Genomic DNA, 24,910 nt, shown 5'->3' with positions numbered 1-24,910 from the left:
AATCAATTTTTATTGTGTTGTTTTGATTTTATATATCGTATACAAATTCTGAAAATTGTATGCAGGGGCTATTAATGTAAATTATTATTCTTTCTTTTTTCTTTATAAATTTAATCCTTTTATTTCACTTTTTATTGTCCTTTTAGTTATATTTAAGGGTTAATTATTAAAAATTAATAAATTTTTAATGAGACAATAAATTAATTTATCATCGCGTCATTTCAAATATTTAAATAAAATAAAATAAAATTTAAATAAAAAAATACACACAAAAAAATAAACTTACCATTATGTTTTTGGAATAATTTATCTAACATTGTCTTTAACAAAAATGATTAACAAAGCTAATTAAAAAGTTGAAAATAACTATTAAAAAATTAAAAATGCAGTTTAAAATTATTTTTTAATGATTTATGGTATATATGTTTTTTAAGAACCTAAGAAGAAGAAGCCCTCGGACAGAGCCCAGAGAGAGAAGAATTGTTAGGCGATCGTCGGGCGATGTAGCGGAAAATCACGGAGTCCCATCCCATGTACGAGGTTTGATTCCTCTCGCTCGCTTTTTACTGCGGATACATAAATCTGCGACACTTTTTTGTACTCATGTATGTCTTTCTTTCTTCCAATCATAAGCGAAATTATCATTCATTTCGTGAATTGGGCTTGTGCTGGAAAATCTCGATCGATTTTTTTCGTGATCAGAAGCGTGGTTAGTAGTGTCTTGATTATGTTTTTCTCAAAAGTTCCACCGCCGGCCAGAATTTTTTACCTGTGATCAAAGTAGTGGTTAACTTCTTCTTCTGGACCTCACAGCTTCCGTGTTGGTTTATTCCCGCCCACCAAAGTGTTACAGTTTGGAAAAATACATACACACATTTGCGTGTATATGTATAGATATTTATATGTTATGTACTTTCAATTGTTTTAGGGGGTTAATGAAGGAGTAGGTTTGCTGTGTTGCTTCTGTCATTTTTACCATAGAAGGCTAAATTTTACACGGAAAAGCACCTGATTAAGCGGCAGCTGTTAGGAAGATCATGTGCTTTTAATTTAAGTTTTGATCTGTTGATTAATGATATTTGTTTCTGTTAGGATTTTTTTTGTTCTAATGGCATTTGAACCTTAAATTGGATGAAGTATTTACTTTAATAATTTATTTTTCTATTTTATTGAAGCGAAATTTTGCAATTCAAATTGTTTAATTTTTCTTATGGTATCTGCTTTAACAGACTTGCTCTTATTTACCTCTCAATTTCGAGCTTATTTGCTATCTGTGGTTGAAATAGAACTCTTGTACATCTCACGCCTTTGGCTACTTTAGAACTTGAACGGTCTCTGTGTATCATTCTTTTGAATAACCTTGGGTGCTACCTTCTTCTTGGAGTCAAAGATGACATATATTTATGGAGTCAGGAGGAGTGGACTAAGTTTAATGCTGGACCTAAATTTAAATAGCTCTTTCTTCAAAGGCAACTTTCCTTTGGGTGATCTCTGGTGGCTGTCAAGTGATACCGTATTGCCTGGCATGTAGTTTCTTGTCCAAACAGAACTGATGTCCATTGGCTGTTCAAGAAATTATATAGCACTTCATCAGATTTTACAAGATCATTTTAATTTCTTCTCGATTTAAATGTATATTTTATTTAAAGCTTTCTGCAAGAACTTTAGACTTCATACTGTTACAAGTTTTTTGGACCTTTACATAAGGTATGGTCAGTACAAAATGTTGTCCCTTGAAGTGGAACTGTTTTAGATGTAAGTTTAATCTTTGTATATAGTTTGGTTATCTATTTACATAGTATACACATGTCCAATTGGTTTCTTTTTCACTGGAATCATAGAGTTGAATAATTGGTCTTGACTTCATATTTGCTATGCATTTTTGCAATGTACAGGCATTGGGGTGTGACATATTGGTTTAGAGAAAAAAGAATGCAACTCTAAAATGGGCACCTTCTTACCATACTATGTAGAAAAATGAAACAAGTTGAGAAAATTGTAGATAGATGCTTGATTGATTCTCGAGTATTATAGGGTATTTATACACAACAGCTAGGTCATCTTCTATATTCTATGATCATATTTTAATACGTCTTGAAGATAAAAAATAACAAGAAGAATTTAAAAATTAGCTGAGATATCTTGGATTATTCTGCTGCTTTTATCTCTTTATTTTTGGAGTTTTTCAATCCCCAAATTACCTTATCACTTTATCATTTCATCTCCTATTTTTCAAATTCCAAATCACCTTATCACTTTATCCTTTCATCTCCTATGTTCCAAGCCATATGATTAGGAGAACAATCCAACTATTACTTTTCTTCTTTGAGTAAAATGTTATTTTATTTTTAGAATATCTTTGTGATATTTCCAACACTTCCCTTAAGCTGGTGAGTGGATATTCTCCATTCCCATCTTGCATGTAATTTCTTTAAATCTAGTTGTAAGAAGACCTTTTGTAAAGACATCTGCCCATTGATTGTTTGAAGAGACATATGGTATGGTGATGAGACCATTGTCTAATTTCTCTTTGATGAAATGTCGGTCAATCTCTATATGTTTAGTCTGATCTGTATTGGGTTATGTGCTATGCTTATTGTTGACTACTTGTCACAGTATAACCTCATAGATTTTACTCCTTTTAATCCCAAATTAGTGAGAATGATTCTCAACCACAATAACTCACAAATTCCATGAGTAATCTTTTAGTTCTGCCTCAACACTAGATTTGGATACTATTGGGTGTTTTTACTCTTCCATGAAACAATGTTTCCTCCAAGAAATATACAATAACCTGTAGTAGATCTCCCATATGTTAAGGATTCAACGTAATCAACATTCGTATAAGCTTCCATAGTCAATTTTCCTCCCCTTTTAAACATAATTCCTCTCCCTGGCGTGGCTTTCAAATACTATAAGATTTAGTGAACAACTTGCATATGTTTTTCTCTAGGACCATGCATAAATTTGCTAACAACCCCTATTGAGTAGGTAACATCAGGTCGTGTATGAGATAAATAAATTAACCTTCCTAACAGTCTTTGATATTGACCTATATCAACAACACTTCCATCTTCTTGTCCTTCTAATTTGTGATTTTGCTCAATTGGTGTACTGGAAAGTTGACACCCTAGCTTCCTTGTTTCTTTGAGCAAATTAAGATCATATTTCCTTTGGGAAATAAATTTGCCTTGTTTTGAGTAGACAACTTCAATCCCTAGGAAATATCTTAACCTCCCAAAATCTTTAATTTCAAACTCTTTAACTAGCTGAATCTTCATTTTTCCCTTTTCAATATCATCATCCCTAGTCACAATTATGTCATCAACAAATACTAGTAGGATAGTGAGTTTACCTTCCTTTGAGTGTTTAATGAAGAGGGTTGTCATGACCCTAAGAGCAATAGAAGGGCAATATTATAATAGGATTATAATAGTATGTTAGGAGATAATTTGCAATTTGTTAGAAGCACATGGGTGTTGTTATGAATTCAGTTAGCGGCCAGTTATGCCTATAAAAGGGCTACTTGTAAAAGGATGTGATATTATATGAAATGAGATTGAAATCATTTCCTTCTAATTCTCTCTATCCCTCACTCGTTTCTCTCTAATTTCTCCCTCCCTTTCTGCTAACTTCTCTCCCTTCTATTCTCTCATTATGATTTCCCCCCTAATTCCAGTCTCAACCCTAGGTAACCTGAGGAATGTGACAAGGGTGTGATCTCCTTGGCCTTGTTAATATCCCATCCTTTCAATAAATTTGCCGAACCATGCTTTAGGGGACTGCTTTAGTCCATAGAAAGCTTTCCTTAGCTTGCACACTTTGTTTGGCCCAAATTGATTTTCAAAACCTAGTGGTAATTCCATATAAACCTCTTCTTTTAAATCTCCATGTAGGAAGGTGTTTTTAACATCAAACTATTGTAGATCCTAGTCAAAGCAAGCTACAAGAGATAATAGGATTCTAATAGTATTCATTTTAGCCAGAGGTGCAAAAGTTTCTTGGTAGTCGATCCCCTAGGTTTGGGTAGAACCTTTTGAAACTAAGCGAGCTATATACCTTTCCAACAACCTATCAACTTTGTATTTGAGTGTATAAACCCACTTACAGCCTACTGCCCTTTTTCTTTTTGGTTGATCTTCCACTGCGGCCTCAGTGGAAGAGTACTTGCAGCAGAGAAGAGAGGTATTGCGGTAGCTCAAACAAGAACTGGCCGCGGCTCAAAACAGAATGAAGCAAGCTGCAGATAAGAAGAGAAGTGATAGGGAATTTGAAGTCGGGGAAAAAGTCTACTTGAGGTTAAGGAGGCACCACCTAAAGGCTATCACTAAAAGGCGGGTCTCAAAGCTTGCCCCTAGATATTTTGGCCCTTTTCCCATATTGGAAAGGATAGGAAAGGTGGCCTATCGACTGCAACTTCCAGAGGGAACTCGAATCCACCCAATTTTCCATGTCTCCCTGTTAAAGGCAGCCGTAGGGACTGAGCAAGTGAATCCCGCGATGCCCACTCTTTCTGAGGGAGAGGATAACTTGGAAGAACCGGAAGCTATTTTGGATAGGCGAGTAATTCACAATCAAGGGGTCCCGCTCATTCAAGTATTGGTGAAATGGCAGGGGGGTGCAGCAGGAAGTGAGACTTGGGAATACCTGCCTAGCTTGCTCACACGATTTCCCAGAGCTGCCAGTCTCCTCAACATTTCTTGAGGACAAGAAAGCTCTAAAGAGGGGGGAATTGTCACAGAAGGGGGTCCTAGGACGAATACACTTTGTAGCTATGAGTCTTGGTTTATTTTTTCGCTTACTTTCGTTATTTCCAATTGCTGTAATTCTGTTAAATTCCTTGCTGTATTTGCCTTAGTCATATTAGCTGGAAGATTCCCACGTGGAGGGAATTAGAATAGGACAAGAAGCGGTTATAACCGCATGGAGGAGGGAATCTGCTGTAGCAGTTCCCCACCGCCTAGTGCTATATATTCCTAGCTGGTTAGAGTAAGAATCATCAATGAAAATATCTTAATTGTTTCTCCTCTCTCATTCTTAACTCTCTCTCTTTCTCTCTCATTCTCCATTCTCTTTCTCTCCCTCCCATGTTCTGTTCCGTTTTGTGTTAGTCGAACCTCACTCCTAACTCAATCCGAGCTAGGAGCAATGGTCCTCACGGGGGGTGTCGTGACAAGCTGGTGAGTGGATATTCTTCATTCTCATCTTGCATGTAATTTCTTTAAATCTAGTTGTAAGAAGACCTTTTGTAAAGACATCTGCCCATTGATTGTTTGAAGAGACATATGGTATGGTGATGAGACCATTGTTTAATTTCTCTTTGATGAAATGTCGGTCAATCTCTATATGTTTAGTCCGATTTGTATTGGGTTATGTGCTATGCTTATTGTTGACTATTTGTCACAGTATAACCTCATAGATTTTACTCCTTTTAAGTCCAAATTATTGAGAATGATTCTCAACCACAATAACTCACAAATTCTATGAGTAATCTCTTAGTTTTGCCTCAACACTAGATTTGGATACTATTGGGTGTTTTTGCTCTTCCATGAAACAATGTTTCCTCCAAGAAATATACAATAACCTGTAGTAGATCTCCTATATATTAAGGATCCAACGTAATCAACATCCGTATAAGCTTCCATAGTCAATTTTCCTCCCCTTTTAAACATAATTCCTCTCCCTGGCGTGGCTTTCAAATACTATAAGATTTAGTGAACAACTTGCATATGTTTTTCTATAGGACCATGCATAAATCTGCTAACAACCCCTACTGAGTAGGTAACATCATGTCGTGTATGAGATAAATAAATTAACCTTCCTAACAGTCTTTGATATTGACCTATATCAACAACACTTCCATCTTCTTGTCCTTCCAACTTGTGATTTTGCTCAATTGGTGTACTGGAAAGTTGACACCCTAGCTTCCTTGTTTCTTTGAGCAAATTAAGATCATATTTCCTTTGGGAAATAAATTTGCCTTGTTTTGAGTAGACAACTTCAATCCCTAGGAAATATCTTAACCTCCCAAAATCTTTAATTTCAAACGCTTTAACTAGCTGAATCTTCAATTTTCCTTTTTCAATATCATCATCCCTAGTCACAATTATGTTATCAACAAATACTAGTAAGATAGTGAGTTTACCTTCCTTTGAGTGTTTAATGAAGAGGGTTGTCATGACCCTAAGAGCAATAGAAGGGTAATATTGTAATAGGATTATAATAGTATGTTAGGAGATATAGGAGATAATTTGCAATTTGTTAGAAGCACATGGGTGTTGTTATGAATTCAGTTAGCGGCCAGTTATGCCTATAAAAGGGCTACTTGTAAGAGGATTTGATATTATATGAAATGAGATTGAAATCATTTCCTTCTAATTCTCTCTGTCCCTCACTCGTTTCTCTCTAATTTCTCCCTCCCTTTCTGCTAACTTCTCTCCCTTCTATTCTCTCATTATGATTTCCCCCCTAATTCCAGTCTCAACCCTAGGTAACCTGAGGAATGTGACAAGGGTGTGATCTCCTTGGCCTTGTTAATATCCCATCCTTTCAATAAATCTGCCGAACCATGCTTTAGGGGACTGCTTTAGTCCATAGAAAGCTTTCCTTAGCTTGCACACTTTGTTTGGCCCAAATTGATTTTCAAAACCTAGTAGTAATTCCATATAAACCTCTTCTTTTAAATCTCCATGTAGGAAGGTGTTTTTAACATCAAACTATTGTAGATCCTAGTCAAAGCAAGCTACAAGAGATAATAGGATTCTAATAGTATTCATTTTAGCTAGAGGTGCAAAAGTTTCTTGGTAGTCGATCCCCTAGGTTTGGGTAGAACCTTTTGCAACTAAGCGAGCTATATACCTTTCCAACGACCTATCAACTTTGTATTTGAGTGTATAAACCCACTTACAGCCTACTGCCCTTTTTCTTTTTGGTTGATCTACCACCTCCCAAGTCTTGTTTTTTCTAGGGCTTTTATTTCATCCACTTATAGCAAGAGTCCAGTTCTTATCTTTTAATACTTCATGAATAGTCTTTGGGATAGTTATAGAGTCAAGATTTGAAAGAAAGGTTGAATGCTACAAAGATAAACGGTGAGAGGAACCAATTGAGAAATAGGGTGTTAAGTACACTTATGGGGTACCTTTTCTCAATGCAATAGGCCACTCAAGATTAGTAGGATTCTGACAGTTAGAATAACTAGGTCTCAAAATTTCATTACTTGACACCGGCTTGGAAATGGGGAGTAGCTCTTGGTCCAAATTAGGCTGTGGTCTTCTTGAGTATACAAGTGTAGGCTCCTTATGCTTCCTTGTCTCTTGCTGATTTAGAGGTTTTCGTGGTGAGGTGGGCATAGGGAATGACTGATTGCTGGTCATAGACTCTTCATTGACTAAAGGAGGGAAAGACTGATTGTTGGTCATAGACTCTTCATTGACTGAAGGGTGGTTGTCATTGGTTGTAGATCAATCATGATTAGTGGCTATAGGCAAAGGTAAAGGTAAAGGCTGGTCATGGTTAGTTGTTGTAGGTAAAGGTTGCAACAATTGATCATGGTTAGTGGCTTTAGGTAAAGACTTCAAGGGTTGATCATAGTCAGTTGCTGCATGCAAAGGAAGGAGAAATGCAACTTCATATTCTAAAGTGGAATAGTGCTCCCCCTGGAGATGAAGATTGGGAGAAGGGAAAAATGGTTGATCTTCTTGAAAGGAGATATCAAGGGAGATAAAGAACTTTTAAGAAGGGGTATGATAACACCTGTATCCATTTTTAGTGTTAGAATAATCAAGAAATAGGCATTTAAGCACTCTAGGGTCAAGTTTAGTGCGATTGATTTTGTGGATATTGGCAAAAGTAGTGCAACCAAAGACCTTGAGAGGTAAATCAGTCAAATATGATAGGTGAGGGAGGAAACAAAGTTTTTGAAGGGGACTTTACTGGTTAAGGATTCGAGATGAGGTTCAGTTGATAAGTTGTTTAGCAGTTAAGACTGCTTCCCTCCAAAAATAAGATGGAGCATGGGTGTCAAAGTGAAGAAGAAGAAAAGATACATTTTTCATACATGATTGCTGTACATCAGGGATACATTTATATAGAAAAAGGAATCCCTAACCGATTCTAGTTTCCTACAAATCTTCAATCAATCTCCTACAAATCATTTATCAATAGAAAAGAAAACAAAAGATTACTTATATGTACATTCCTATCTTAACATTGCCTAAATGGTGTAAATTAAGACTAAAATGACAGTAAATCTACACAAAGAGAAGGGTTCGAGTCGCATTTAGAAGGTGGCGGTTCTTCCTCTCAGCAAACCCATTTTGCTGAGGAGTGTCAACATAAGAGCACTCATGAATAACCCCATGGGATTGAAAGAATTGGTATAGGGCATGATTAAAATATTCCTTCCCATTATTTGTTTGAATACGCTTTATGTGAACCCCAAATTGTGTATGAATGATTTGAAAGAAATGTTAAAGGATCTTTAGAACTTTAGATTTTTCTTTCAGCAAAAATAGCCAGATAACCCGAGTATAGTTATCAATAAAAATAATGAACCATTTAACCCCATTTAGATTAGAGAGTTTGGAAGGACCCCATACATCGGAATGAATTAAATCAAAAGGAGCTGAAGTTTTTATTGATGAAGATGAAAAAGATACACGATGGTGTTTAGCAAGCTCACACACTTCACAATGAAAATCAAAACTAGAGACATTTTGAAATAAAGAAGGAAATAGAGCTTTAAAAGAAGCAAAATTGAGATGATCTAAACGTCTATAGTGAAGCCAAATGTCAGATAGTTTAGGTGATTTTGTTTGTGTTTTAGCAGCCTGTTCCTTAGAAGCAACAAGAGCCTGCACATCATCAAGAAGATACAACCCATTTTGGACTTTAGCAGCTTCAATCTTCTTCCTTGATAACTAGTTTTGAAATACACAATGGTCATCAGAAAAAGTAATAGTGCAGTCTAGATCTTTGGTTAGTTTAGAAATAGAGATGATATTAGTAGTGAGTTTTGGTACGTAGAGGACATTAGTTTAATGAAGAGAAGGTGTTAAGGTGATATGGCCTTCACTAGCAACAGTAAGAGAAGATCCATTGACAACAATGATTTTGTGATACCCTGAACTTGGTTCAACAACAACAACAATAACATATCCAGCCTTTATCCTACTATGTGGGGTCAGCTACATGAATTCTAGACTTCCATGTATTTCTGTCTTTTGTCATATCCTCATTTAGATCCATATATTTCATATCAAATTTTAATGTCTCTCCCAAAGTCTTCTTGGGTCTACCTCTTCCTCTTTTTGTGACTAATTGTTCCATTTCATCAACTCTCCTCACAGGAGCGTCTCTTAGTCTCCTTCTCACATGACCAAACCATCTTAGTCTAGTCTCTCTCATCTTCTCCTCGATTGGCACTACTCCTACCTTATTACGAATAACTTCATTTCTAATTTTATCCTTTCTTGTATGTCCACACATCCATCTTAACATCCTCATCTCCGCTACACCCGTCTTTTGCTCATGCTGGTATTTGACTGCCCAACATTCTGAGCCACATAACAAGACTGGTCTTATAGCTGTCCTATAAAATTTCCCTTTCAATTTTAATGGGATTTTACCATCACATAACACCCCCGATGCATTTCTCCATTTTAGCCAACCTGCCTTAATTCTATGCGTGACATCCTCATGAATTTCTCCATCTTTTTTAATCACTGATCCCAAATATCGAACTTGGTTCATAGGAAATAAATGAAGTAGACTTATCGGTCACATGGTCCATAGCACCCGAATCAAATACCCAATAGTTGGGCGAAGATGGTCCAGAAGCATTAAAAGAGGAAGAAATAAGACACTTACCATTCAAGCAAATGAACAAGAACTAGAGGACTTGGAGAGTGTATCAAGGAGACCTTTTAGTCGTTCAATCTCTTCTTTGATATCAATTCCCGATGAGGAAGTTTGCTCTAGCTGAGAGTTGTCTTGATTAATGAGGTTAACTTAGCCATTGGGAATTCTTTTAAAGCCTCCCATTGCCATTATTGTTAAAATCCCGATTTTACGCGTACGATTTTACGATTCGAAAACCCCCAAACGATTCAAATCCCATGTAAAATCCAATTTGGAATAAAATCCTATAAAATCTCGATTTTACATGTACGATTTTACGATTTTATGCTTCAGAGATCCCCAAACGATTTTACGATTCAAAGACCTCTATTGATTTAAGTTGTAATTTAGAGGATGCTTCCAACGTTTCAATGTCACATAACATCTGACATTAGAACTTATGCAATGAATTGTTATATTTTGCCTCTAAATTGGAACTTGATTTAACATTGATTACATAAATTCCAATGTCACATAGCATCTAACATTAATTGCATAAGTTCCAATTTACTTGATTTAAATTATAATTTTTACTTGATTTAACATTGATTGCATAAGTAAATCAAGACAAACAAGTAATTAATTAATGGACCACCCAACCCCAAATTGGGATATTACTTGATTTAATCAATGTTAAATCAAATAAAAATTACAATCTAAATCTAATGGAAGACATTGGAAGCATCATCTAAAGAATTTTAAGCTATATTTTACCTCTAAATTACCTATATTTTGCCTCTAAATTGCCTATACCAACCTGCTAGTTTTTGAACTATATTTGGGAAGTGTTATTTTTTGAATTATAATAAGGAATAATCAAGTTATTAAATAATATTAATTCATTTTCTACAAAATTATATTATTATAAATATATATTTACAAAAATTAAAGGGTATTTTTAATTATCTCTAAAATCTTACGATTTTACGATTCGATTTTACGATCCGATTTTATGGACCCTTTGTCGATCCCACTTAAAATCTCGATTTTAACAACCTTGCCCATTGCCGAGTACTTGTTTTTTTCCATGAAGTTTGAAACAATTTTCTTTTGTGTGTCTTGGTTTCTTATAGTAGCTACACCATAAACCATCTTTGTTAGGCTTAGATCCTGGTTTAGCTGCAACTGGAATGGTCTTGTTTACTGCCATAGTAGTTTCAACAGGCGTTGGTGGATTAAGCATGGCAAAGTGTCATGTCTCTTCTCCTCGAACAATAGAGAATACCTCTGCAACAAGAGGCAAGGATCCTTTCCCAAAATTTGCACTCTTATTTGGTCATACTCTAGGTTAAGACTAGCAAGAAAATCAAAGATTTGATCTCTCTCCACAAATGTAGAGTGTGTTGTAGTATCTTCAGGGCAAATCATTGTCATATTCTGGTAATGATCGATCTCAGACTAAATACTTGTGAATGTGTTGTAATAATTAGTCATTATCATCCCTTCTTGCTTCATAGTAGTAGCTTTGGTCTGAAGCCCATTGATAACTGCTGCATCCTACTTCATGGAATAGCTTTTGTGGAGTGGCCAAATGTCATGAGCAAAAGATAGAAACATGCAGTTTCTTCTTATTTCTAGTAAAATGGAGTTCCAAAGTCATGATATAATCTTGGCATCTTCTTCATCCCATCCTCCTAACCTTGGATTGGTAGAACTAGGTGTCACGACTCCAAGGGCATATTAGTAATAATAGAGTACCTGTATTTTTTTCCTTTGTGTACTTTGTTGATTTGTACCTTTACCTAGAAAGCCTATAAATAGGCTTTAACCTAGAGAATTACATATTGATGAATAATAATTGACTCTGTTTCCCTCTCAAATTCTCTCCCCCTCTCTGTTTCGTCTGAACTCTCTCATTTCTTTTGAATCCTCTCTTATTTCTATCTATTCCCCCCTCCATTTCTGTCCTAATTCTCCATTGGATTCTTCCAATTTCCCATTCAAACCCTAGGAAAACCCTAGCTCGTGACACTAGGACCCTTACTAGTTAGGTGAGATAGTTTTCCACTCTTTTAGATAGTTAGAGACTACTTTGGATCATTGGAGATAATTCTTTACATGGAGTCGATAAGCTGAATTGATAGGATGAAGATCACTATGAGAGCTAGGTGTATGTTCAGTAGGCTAAGATCACTCGAGAAATAAGTGAGTAAAGGATTTAGGGTGATTGCATTAGAAATTGTAGACATGGTAGTGGCAATATCAGCGATGCAACAATGAAGACTAAAAAAAGGGAGAGAGTTGAGGGTAGTAGTTGAACGACAATTAAGGTTGTAATGGCACACACACAAAAAAACCCCCTAAAGATGGAAGTGGAAAAAGAAAGAAGGCTCTGATGCTATGTAAAAAAATGAAACAAGCTGAGAAAATTGTAGATACTTACTTGTTTGATTCTCAAGTAGTATAGGGTATTTATACACAACAACTAGGTTATACTTTCTTAACATGGTAGTGCTAAGAAAGAAGGCTTTGATACCATGTAGAAAAATGAAACAAGCTGAGAAAATTGTAGATACTTGCTTGATTGATTCTCAAATAGTATAGGGTATTTATACACAATAACTAGGTTATCTCCTATATTGTAGGAACACATTTGAATATGTTTTGAAGATAAAATACAACAACAAGAATTTAAAAATTTGTTGAGATAACTTAGATTATTCTGCTACCTTATATGTTGCTTTTATCCCTTTATTCTTGGAGTTTTTCAATCTCCAAATTACCTTATTGCTTTATCCTTTCATCTCCTATTTTTTCAAACTCCAAATCACCTTATCACTTTATCCTTTCATCTCTTATTTTCCATGCTATAAGATTAGGAGAATAATCCAGCTATTACTTGAGTCCTTCTTTGAGTAAACTGCTATTTTATTTCCAGAATATCTTTGTGATATTTCCATCATACTACGTCTAGGCAATGGGGTTTAATCCAAGCATGCCCTTATTTCATGTAGGACTAAATTGTTGATGTGCATCAATTATGAGCTTCCGTGTATTTTTCACTTAATCTTTTCTTGTCTTTATTTTCTGTAACACTTTATCATATATATATGTCACGAAACAAAGGCCGATCCAGGCTAATTTTGCTACGGATTTAATTACTCTTATTGTTTTCTCTTTTTTGTTTTAATTGTAAATCTCATTTTCCAACTGGTAGTTAGTTAAAAGGAATATCCAGGTGTAAAGGTGGCTAGAATATGACAAAATAGTTGGTAATGAGGGTTATGATCTGCTGTGGCAGTATCATAGAACAAGCTATATAAGCTCAAACTACCCCTATAAGAGATTATCGATTTTTCTATCAAGAATTCAATCCATACTCTCTCAACTCTCTCTCTCTCTCGTTCTCTTCCAATCGCTCCCATTTCTTTACACAGTTCTTTACCATTCCCTTCTAATTCATGTTGAATTAGAAGGATTGCTACTGCCACAACACAGCTGTGACATTTGGTATCAGAGCATCGATCCCGGCAGTCCGAGTAACAATAGCGAGAGAGATGGCCGAAGTTACTTGGATGAAGAATATAGTCACAACACTAGCAAGTCACTTCAACCATGGGAGAGTTCCAGAATCTCGTGGATCATTTGGAACAGGGATCCGAGAAGAATTACGAGGCGATCGGGGGACTAGAGCGTAGGCTCGAAGCTTGTTTCTAAATTAGATGAGGGAAGACATCAACTAAATGAGAGAGGAGATGGGGAATCAGCTTCAACAGTTTATGCTGATGTTTACCCAGCAAAACCAGGTAAGAATGGCCCCTGACTTCCCTCCTAGAATTAGAACAAAACCTATTTTACACAATGAAAGGATGAACCGGGGGAATGGTGCATAAGAGATTGAGGTTTGAGCAAGAGGATGAGGTTGAAATGGTAACAAGGAGGGGTCGGGAGGACATGTTTAATCCACCTCAACCAGGATTTCCATGCCACGGATGGAGATTCCTGTGTTCGAGGGAGCTAATCCCAGATGGTGGATTAGGAAAAGTGTGAGCGGGCATTTGAATGGTATAATGTGCTGGCGGAGAGAAGGGTGGCCTTAGTTGTTGCCTATGGTAGATGCGTGGTTCCAAGGGTGGACCCGAATTGGGGAGAATTATACTTGGGGGGAATTCTTTGAAAAGCTATGTGAAAGGTTTGAAGAGAGGAGCATGTCGGATACCATAGAGGAATTTAAGAAGTTAAGGTAAGCTGGGAATGTGGGTTCTTACTTGAGACGGTTTGAGGAGTTGAGGTCGTTGATGAGTAACCATGACCCTCACCTGTCGGAAGTCTACTTTGTTTCTAGCTTCCTTAGCAGCCTCAATGAGGATTTGTGGCCGATGGTAAAAATGATAAGACCTTGGACAGTGGAACAATCGGCAGAGAGTGCCAAATTGCAGGAACTGGTGGTTGAGGCCCTTATGAAAAAATAGAGACAACAACAAAAGGTGATGTATGGGAGAAATTGGCAGCAAGGAAGTGGCATCAAGGGGTTTTATAGTGACCCAATTAAGGGAAATGCAGGGGGGGGGGGGGGGGGGTCCATATCAAGGGGGAAGACTTGAGGAACCTAAGAGGCAGCTTGGCGCTTGTTACAAGTGCGGAGATAGGTACTATGCAAACGCCAACTGTTGCTGTTGGAAGGAGATAAAGATGGTGGACTAGAGGTAGAAGAAGGAGAAGAAGTAGAAGACCTCAAGGAAATTAGAGGGGAGGATGATGAAGAAATATCCCTCCATGCCCTCAGGGGACTCACCAATAACAAGGTAATCAAAGTTGAAGGGAAGGTGAAGGAGGGCAGTTTATCAATTCTAATTGATAGTGGAAGCACACACAGCTTCCTCGATGATAGCATTGCCAGGAAGCTAAAGTGTCAACTCACTGGTACACCACCCTCGAGTGTGACCGTTGCTAATGGAAATCGAGTGTTGAGCAACTCTGCCTACTTGGGGTTCATATGGGAAATGTAGGAAGAAAAATTCGAGGTAGACCTCAGGCTGTTGCAGCTAGGAGGGTGTGATGTCGTTTTAGGAGTGGATTGGATAAAAGGAGTGAGCCCCATAAACTTTGATTTCAACCGTATGGAAGTGTCATTTGAAAAAGAAGGGAGAAGAATGACTCTTACAAGTGGGCGAGAGGCTGCTAACTGCAAGATGATTATCAGTAAGAGGCTGCAAAGGGTCCTCAAGAGCAAATGGAGTCAACTCACACAGTTGTTTTCCATTATGGAAGTGGAAGAGAGTCCTAAGGGAGAAGAGCTTAGGGAGCTACAACTAATTGTCAACCACTAGCAAAAAAGTGCTGACCAGGTTTGCACACTACCCCTTATTGATGAATTGTCGGTAGAATTTAAGGATCTCTTTGTGGAACCAAAGACCCTTCCTCCTAATCGAACTTTGGACCATGCCATTAACCTAAAACCGAATGTGGAGCCAGTTAATGTCAGGTCCTACCGCTATGCCCCCATTCAAAAAACTGAAATTGAAAGGATGGTAAAAGAAATGATGAATCAATCCTTCATTAGATTCAACCAAAGCCCCTTTGCCTCCCCCGTCCTGTTGGTAAAGAAAAAAGATGGTTTTTGGCGCTTTTGTGTAAATTATCGCCAACTTAACTCTCTAACCATCAAAGATAAATTGCCAATACCCCTTGTTGAAGACCTTATGGATGAGCTACACCAAGCCAAATTCTTTTCCAAGTTGGATTTGCGCTCGGGCTATCACCAAATAAGGATGCAGCCTTAGGATATCCACAAAATGGCCTTCCGAACTCATCATGGCCATTTTGAGTTATTGGTAATGCCCTTTGAGCTCACCAATGCCCCAACCACTTTCCAATCTCTAATGAACCGGATATTTGAACCTTACCTAAGGAAATTCATCCTTGTATTCTTTGATGACATCCTTGTATATAGCCCAACCTTGGACCAACACTTTAACCACCTAAGAACCACCTTTGAGGTCTTTAGAAGCAAACAATTATTCATAAAAAAATCTAAGTGTGCATTCGGCTAGGACCAAGTGGAATACTTGGGACACTTAATCTCGGAAAAAGGAAAAAGTACCGACCCAAGAAAGGTGGAGGCTATGCTTAGTTGGCCAAAACCCACTACAATAAGGGCTCTTAGGGGATTTTTAGGGCTCACGAGTTACTACTGTAGGTTTGTTAAGGGATATGGGGTCATTAGCAAACCACTTACAAACTTATTAAAGAAGGGAAACTTTCAATGGGTGCAGGAGGCAAACTTTGCTTTTGAGAAATTGAAGGTGGTAATGAGCAGGGTACCCACATTAGGGCTACCGGACTTCAACAAGCCTTTTGTGCTCGTGACAGATGCTTGTGGGGTCGGTATTGGGGCAATTTTGATGCAGGATGGCAGACCATTGGCTTTTTTAGGCCAAACCCCCAGTCCTAAACACCTACGACTAAGTATATATGAGAAGGAATTCTTGGCTGTTCTAATGGTTGTGGAGAAGTGGTGCCATTATTTAGAGGCGGGAAGGTTTATAATCAAAACTGATCATGAGTCTTTGAAGTTCTTGCTCCAACAAAAGCTTCAAACTCAACTACAAAAGAAAGGAATGGCCAAGCTAGTGGGGTTGGATTACTCCATTCAATATAAGAAAGGCAAGGAGAACTTAGTTGCATATGCCTTATCGAGATGACAAGAGGAAGCGAGTGCAACCACTTTGATTGTTGTAATCTCTGAATGGTGTAAGGAGGTGGTGGACAGCTATGAGGGGGATGATCACATAAAAGGTGTCACGACCCCAAGGAACCCCAAGGATATATTAGTAATACATGTCATGTATTTTCCTTATTAGTTGCATTAGTTGCATTTTATGTTGTTGTTGTTAGCATATTCAATTGTAAGCCTATAAATAGGCTTGAGTAGTTAGAGAAAGGAGCTTAATGAATGATTTAAATCTCAATTCCCTCTCTCAATGCTCTCCCACGGCTTTTCTCTCTCTCCCTCAATTCTGTTATGTTCTTTCTTTCCCTCCCTTTCTGCTCTTCCTTCCTCTAATTCTTATCCAAATTCCTTCCTAGACCCTAGCTAAACCCTAGGGTCATGACAAAAGGCCTGCTGGAAAAACTGGCTCTGGGAAATAGGGAGGTAGAAGGGTACACGATGGCGGATGGTCTGTTGAGGTATAAAGGCAGGATAGTAATCGGCCATAGGGAGGAGCTCAAGAGGAAAATTCTGCAGTCCCTTCATGAGTCCCCTTTAGGAGGACATTCAGGCATTCAAAATACCTACTTGAGGGTGAGGCAGCTATTCCATTGGCCCGGGCTTAGGGTGACAATCAAGGATTTCGTTTTGGGGTGTGATATATGTAAGAGGTGCAAACATGAGAATGTAGCATATCCAGGGCTGCTGTAACCCCTACCCATCCCAGAACAGTCATGGACAAGTGTGTCCATGGATTTCATTGAAGGGCTGCCAAGATCCGAAGGTAAAGATTGTGTAATGGTGGTTGTCGACAGGTTGACTAAGTTTGCACACTTTGTGGGATTAACGCACCCTTACACAACCCAAGAAGTGGCAAGGGCATTCATTGACCGAGTAGTAGCTATGCATGGGGTTCCTAAGTCTTTCATATCGGACCGGGATTAGGTCTTTACCAGTCACTTTTGGAAGGAGTTGATGAAGAATATGGGCACGGAACTCAACCTTTCAACTGCCTATCATCTCCAATCTGATGGGCAAACAGAAATGGCGAATCAAAGTCTCGAAACCTACCTTCGATGCATGTGTTTGCTGCAACTCAAGAGTTGACATAGGTGGTTAGTACTAGCACAATAGTAGTGGTATAATTCCTCTAGCACAGTGGTGGTATAATTCCAGCCACCATGCGTTTATAAAGATGTCCCCATTTGAAGCTGTATTTGGGTTTAAACCCCCTATCCTACCAGTCATTGAAGGGTGTACTTTAGTTACAACAGTTGAGGAGTATTTCTAGCAGAGGAGAGGGGTGTTATAGCAACTCAAGCAAGAGTTGGCATTGGCCCAAAATCGGATGAAATAGCAGGCTGATAGGAGGAGGAGTGATAATTTGAAGTGGGAGAAAATGTTTACCTACGGCTGAGGTACCCTTATCTAAAGTCCATCTCCCAAGGACCAGTATCTAAACTCAGCCTTAAATACTTCGGCCTTTTTCCCGTAATAGCTAGGGTAGGCAAGGTGGCTTACCGTTTGTAGCTACCCGAAGGGTCCAAAATCCATCCGGTCTTTCATGTTTCCTTACTAAAGAAGACAACTGGTCGGGAGAGAGTGAATCCAAGGCTACCCGTGTTACCTAGGGAGAAGGAAGTCATGAAGGAGCCAGAGGCTATATTGGATAGAAGAGTCATTTGCCACCAAGGAGCCCCTCTTATTCAAGTGCTGGTCAGGTGGCAAGGAGGATCTTCAGGGGAGGACACCTGGGAATACCTTCCCCAGCTACTACAACAATTTCCAAGGGCAGCCAGCCTCTTGAACATTTCTGGAGGACAAGAAATTGCTGAAGGGAGAGGTATTGTCATGAAACAAAGGCCGATCCAGGCCAGTTTTGCCGCAGATTTAATTACTCTTACTGTTTTCTCTTTATTGTTTTAATTGTAAATCTCATTTTCCAGCTGGTAGTTACTTAAAAGGAATATCCAGGTGTAAAGGTGGCTAGAATAAGACAAAATAGTTGGTTATGAGGGTTATGATCCGCTGTGGCAGCACCCTAGAACAAGCTATATAAGCTCAGACTACCCCTGTAAGAGATTATCGATTTTTCTATCAAGAATTCAATCCATACTCTCTCAACATCTCTCTCTCTCTCTCTCTCGTTCTTTTCCAATCTCTCCCTTTTCTTTATATGGTTCTTTACCCTTCCCTTCTAATTCACGTTGAATTAGAAGGATTGCTACTGCCTGCAGCACAACTGTGACAATATATAATCAATGGGCTTGATTACAAGCATTTCCTCCAAAGGGAAGATCTTGTTTACAGCTTTCTTCAGTATTGTAATGTGATGTCCAATTAAACTCTGTGCGCTTGCTTCAAGAGGGTTTATTTATTTATTTATTTATTTATTTTTTTTTTGGGGGGGGGGGTTTAAGGTTATGTCATTTTTCAGCAAGTAATCATTCTTTTTTAAGAATACTCTGGCAAATTCATTTCTGCTAATTAGTGATTTACATGGGGACTTTCTTGATATTGATGAGGATGTTTCTGGTAGATTAGGGGACTTGGGGGTTATCTGAACTGAGGTGAAGGTGTATGCTGCGGGCCTTTTTGACTGAGTTCCTTAATGTCTGGAAGGAGCTAATACATGGTCCAACATGGAGATGGAGATAGAGTTGGAGAGCAGATCCAGAGTAGGTGGAGGTCCTCTGAGGTGGGAAGGATAGAGTCTTATGAAACTATTCTGTGTGGGGGAGGACACTGGAGCCTCTGGCTGCTTGTTAATTAAAGGGAGGGGTTCACATTTTGAATGTTGAGCGTGGAACAGCTGATAGGGGTATGGACTCAAAGTAAGGAAAACCAAGGGTCTCTATTCTCTGGTCTAGATCCTTAAGCTCCATTAAGGCCATGTGGGCCTGAGTGAATTCTGTTGATAAGGAAAAGCAACTTGTGGCAACTGTTAGAGCTCTGCTAGAGTGATGGGCTCCTAATAAAGTTGAACCTAAAGCATCAAGATGCTTTTGTGGAGGTCTTGAAGTGCTTTACCAAAAGGGTTAAGGAGTTAATAAAAATTTTTAGGGATTTCTGATGTGTAGATTGCCTGGGCAATGCCTCTTGGTGGAACTGAACTGCTATGGCCAGACTATGACTAGGTATTATTTCAGCAGTATTACAGGTACAAACAAGATACAAGGTACCTATATAATTGTGTCTGAGTTTCAACTACTGTCAGCCTGCGATGAATTTACAATTGGTAGAAGACCAATTGGTGGCAATGTTTGTGGATGGACAATGGGCAGGTATAGACATGGGGGTTCCACAGTGGGTTCATGCCCTGTAAGATGCCATATAACTACCTATAACTACCTATATGAGTTGAATCGCAGCTGTCAATGAGGAGTTTGAACTCCATTGCCAACCTGGACTCTAAAATGCACACTGAGCTGAACAAATGAAAAACAGGTGGAGAAGCTACCCATAACCAGCATAGCCAATTTGCACACTCAGCTCTATGCAAGGTAATAAACTGCAAGGCCATCTAATTCCTGCTCTCCTTCACATGATAAATATTACTAGTTTAGTCAGTTGGAGCATTGCTCTAATTGTTAACCTGGAGAACGCATGAAGAGGTGGTTTGTGGTGGCCATATTGACAAATAAAATTGTGAGGAAGACGACCCTGTGAAGTGGGGGTCATGCCACAGTAGTTCCAGATAGACAACATCCTATTAATAGCATTTTATATTGTCCTTGAAGTTGTTGGTCCCTTAAGGTATGGCTACTCAAGATAGGAGGGGGGGGGGGGGGGGGGGTGAATTGAGTGATTAAAAATTTTACCAATTTTTAAATAAAGATCTTGTTATTACAATTTTATCAAAATTAGATTTATGTAAATATATATATGAAATGTTGAAGTGATGAATTTCACGCCACAAGATGTATCAATGAAACACAATACATGGCACAAGACAATTTTTAAGTGGTTCGATGTATTCCACACACCTAGTCCACTCTCTCAAGATCTAACCACTCTTGGGATTCCACTAAAACCAACACCAAGGTTTTTCCTTAGATCACCTTGGAAATTAATACAACCCTAGCTTACAAATGGTTCTAGGTAACCTAAGCAATCCACAACAATGTTTAAATAAGTACAATATTTTTTCCACACTTGGACTCAGATGATTTAAATAATAAATACACTTATATAAGGCAATAAACGAAATGATACAATAACCTCAAGATGGAGAGATTCAGATAAAACTTGAAGTGACTTTCTCCTCTTTGCCTTGTGGCTTTTGAGCGAGTGAGTAATGAAGCTTGAGAGCCTTTGGATGCTTGGTTAGCTTGATGAGAGATTGGAGACTTTGAATGCTTCTTTGAACTTAAATAAAATGCTAAACTTCTCAAGCAAAACACCCCTTGTGCTTTTATAGACGCGCCTGGAGAACCTGTACAACGTTCAAAAAAGTGATCGTTGGACCCGAGGAGTCAACTTCTATTTTAAGTGGGAGTCGACTCTAGTTATACAAGAGTCGACTTCTCTACTGCTAGAGTTAACTTTTTGAAAAACACCAAGGTTGTCAGGTCGACTCTGCCTAACTTGCTTTCGGGTGGGTCGAGTCTAGCTTTACAAGAGTCGACTTCAGGCTAAGGGGAGTCGACTCTATTGAACCAAGTGTCGACTTCTAAAGCCAATTTTACAGAAAATAAATTTTATACCTATAGAAAATGCTTGAGACTTGGTTTTAACTAAAAAGATAGTTTTAGTGGCGAACTGGCGATTATGAATATTGAAGAAATATACAATAATTTATTTTAAATAAATAGGGGCTATAAATTATACATCAATTATAAAATATTGCTCTTGTTAATTATCAAAACTTAATTAAAAAATAATTGGGGTAAGTTGGCTCAACAGAGGTCTAAGAGGCTTAATAGGCTTTTACACTGAGAAGTGAGAACTATGTGCTTAATTCAAAGATAAGTTTTTCTAAAGGAGAGACTGATGTAGAACCTTAGAAGATGGCTATTGGGAATAGTAGGATCATGGATAAATAGATGTACTTGGGATGTGGCTTCTTTGTGTGTTATGTGGGGTTTGTTGAGACAAAGGAATTATGTAGCCTTTAAAGGGATCAAATCTGCTTTTATTACATTGAAAGGAGCCATTCCTGTTTTCCCTATTATTTTTGGTTATCAAAATCTGTTATGTTTAACTTAGCTTCTCGTGTGGTTTTACTTGTCCAGACAATGTGGTGGTGCTGTTGTGCAGGCTCACTCATGTTTGGCAATTTCTTTCAACATATTCATCAGAAAGTATGTTGGCTTTGTAGCTTGATTGTTATTTATTCTTGAAATCTCATTGTGTCAGTGCTTTGACTGTCGTATCAGGAAACCCGTTCTAATGTACTGATCCAGCAACTGCAATTAATGATCATTGAATTAGGACATGGCCCTTGGATTGATATTGTAGACTGTTCTCTAGTTGCAGCATCTTCCTTGCTTTAAGGGACTAAACTACCTGAAAAAAGAGTTTGCCTGATTTTATTGGAGCAGTTGCTTGATGTTTTGATTTGATCTTGTATAGAACAGTTCCCATCCCTTGATGATTGCGATTTTAGTTAGACAAATTACCTGAAGCTTCTTACCCACCCCAGACAAGTTTGACTACCTAAGAACACTGCAAATAACTTTTTAACGAGCTACTACTGTAGTTGGAAGCTTCATTTAATACTACCCATTTTAATTTAATTATTGTTTTGGTGCATGCTCCATAGATCCAAGATGCAATGTGAAATTTCATGTTTGCGTGCTTTATATGTCATTGTTATATGAAGGATTACAAGATCATAGAATCTAATTTGATTTGTAATGTGTTAGTAAACCAGAACAGTAACTGGAGTTGTTAGTGAAAACCTAGATTGAAACTAGTGTCAAATTTTTACCTAAGAGGTGTGATGATGCTTCTTGAAAATAGTCAGAGCCTCCCACTGTGTGAGGGATCTGACAACTCTATCTTTGGGATTCAACTTAGCTTGGATTTGAACCCGTTCCCTCATGGTTTTGCACCAAACAATGGAAGCAAGTAGTTCTCAACCTCATGTCTAGATGTGCAATATTTTAATAGTGTTTTTTCCCCTAGGTATTTCATTATGAATGGTTTAGTATTGAAGGGAAATCTTTTGGACTTCCTAATTTATGAATGCCTCATTAATTTACAAATCTTTGTTGGAGTTCCTAGTTGATGTTATATCTCTTCTAGTTAATGTTGTTGCTTTGGGTGGAAGATGAATTTTTAAACTTCCTAATTTATGAATGCCTTTTGGTGTGCCTTTCTAATTGGCAAATGTCTTTTGGAGTTCCTCGTTAATGTATGTCTCTTCTAGTTAATGCTACGTCTCTTGGGTGGCCAAGCCTATTGGGTTTCCAACTTATTAATTTAAACTAATGTACCTAATTTAAGTCATTTTCTGACATAATGATTATCAAGCAAAAAATAAATTATAAATTGTATTTCCTATGATATTGGTGTCTCCACTTTAAGCAATTTTTAGCAGAATTTATATTTTCATCTAACTGAATTTGATCACTGATCTGTTTTACAGTCTGCTTCTGAGTGCTAATAAATGGTTTTTATGAGAAGTGGTTTAAGACACTTCACACTCTTCCTTAACTGATGGACTGGAAACGGACACGCTCAACTAATAACAATGGATGATTTGCTAGGGGATATGTTGTTTGAAATACTACATAAACTTCCAATAGAATCCATCTTGACATGCAGAGCTGTTTGCAAGACCTGGAAGGATCATATTCGAGATCCATGGTTCATAGAAGAAGTTGGCAATTCCTGTCATCAATCTATGCGGCTCATTCTTAAATCACTACCTGGGAGCCATTTGACATTACTTGATATTGAAGGATGCAGAACTAGACAGATCCCTATTGACGAGATGCTTGAGGTCCTCCAAATTATGTGCACTTGTGATGGCCTTCTCTGCATGGCTTCAGCTCTAAACCTAGATCCAGTGGTGATCTACAATCCTATAACTAGGGAGCGTGTCATTCTGCCATCATCGTCTTCATCAGAACAGCCCATTTCAAGTCATGAGGTTGGTATAGGGTTTGATCCCTCAAGCAACAAGTACAAAGTTGTCCGAGCATACACTATTTCTGAGGGTAGAGTTAAGAGGTTTGAGATCATTTCACTTGGAGAAAGGTCATGGAGAAGACTAAATGCCCCTGAGGGAATAGTTGATTGTGATGGATCTGGAGTGGTATTCTACAAGGATGCCCTTTACTGGACGATGAATGGTGGACATTCCACCCTCATCGTCCAATTCAATTTAAGTCATGAGACGTTCCATATGGTCTCTTTTCCAGATTATTTTCCCTCAGATCATGCTTCTTTGGGATTGATTGAAGTTGGGGGATGTTTGACTCTTGTGGAAAACACCGGCAGTGTCATTAAATTATGGAGATTAACAACAGCAAATGCGACTGGTGACAATCCCTACTTCTCCCTGCTAGACACATACGATATGCACGTGAATTGGGGCAGAAGCTCCTGCGAGTTTGTTTGCGCATTGAACCAAGAGAGTTACTTGTTACAGGTTGGCTTCAGGAACAGCAGAGATCGGCGCCAGGAATACCTCACCCGGTATAGTCCTGAAGAGATACAGTACTCAAACCTTGGAATCCATGGACTTCCTCCTAGCTTCAAGATTGTTTGCTTTAAACCCAGTCTCAGACCTCTGCCTGCAGCTTCTTCTGTGGCATGACTTGCGAAGCGTGAAGTTGGTCCCTGGGATGATGTCTCCTTAAGAAGTCATATGATGTTGCCTTGAAAAGGACCCTTTTCTTTCCTCTTTCTATCCTAATATGAATAAGCACAACATCAATGGTAAGTTATGGCTCTACTCCATTTAGCCGTTAGGTCACAGCTTTATATCCTTGTCTAATTTGGAAAATGAGGTTTCCTTTAGAGGAAGAAATTGAATTTAAGTATTATATAGCCAGGTTATTGTATGGCATTTTAGTAAATTAGTTGCAATATAATGGTAAATTTATGATCCTAGCAGTAGTTGCAATTCTTTGTGGGCAAATTATACTTGACACTCTTGGTTTAGATATGGGGAGTATTTGTCACTTCTCAGAATTTAAGCTAACTATTCATATCATTTAAAAGTCATGTTAGATTACTTTTTGAGGTAAGATATACGTTACAGTACCACTCTTGAAATTTTTATTAAATTATATGGATTATTTTAATAATTATTTGAGTAAAGGGAGATTAGGGTAATTTCTAACATATGTGCGTTATACACCGTAATTTGGAAAGATTTTAGAGGTCTAGAGTGAGAATTACCCT

The 24,910-nt window shown here is 38.0% G+C and overlaps 1 protein-coding gene across 5 annotated transcripts; it reads left to right on the top strand.

The window, feature by feature from the left end:
- Positions 1-425: 425 nt before the first annotated feature.
- Positions 426-24,616, top strand: LOC127792963 (F-box protein At5g49610-like). Of its 5 annotated transcripts, none has more exons than XM_052323654.1 (2): positions 426-540; positions 23,145-24,616. In XM_052323654.1, exon 2 carries the CDS (start codon positions 23,250-23,252, stop codon positions 24,318-24,320), a length of 1,071 nt encoding a protein of 356 aa, XP_052179614.1. In that variant the 5' UTR covers positions 426-540; positions 23,145-23,249; the 3' UTR covers positions 24,321-24,616. The 5 variants fall into 5 exon arrangements, with proteins under 5 accessions (XP_052179614.1, XP_052179615.1, XP_052179617.1 ...); XM_052323655.1 differs by having other exon boundaries at positions 431-533; XM_052323657.1 differs by having other exon boundaries at positions 431-540; positions 23,324-24,616.
- Positions 24,617-24,910: the final 294 nt, after the last annotated feature.

Source organism: Diospyros lotus, unplaced genomic scaffold (genome assembly GCF_014633365.1).
Source record: "Diospyros lotus cultivar Yz01 unplaced genomic scaffold, ASM1463336v1 superscaf1, whole genome shotgun sequence".
In the NCBI taxonomy this organism is placed as follows: Eukaryota; Viridiplantae; Streptophyta; class Magnoliopsida; order Ericales; family Ebenaceae; genus Diospyros; species Diospyros lotus.
This window is presented reverse-complemented; position numbering and strand designations above follow the sequence as displayed.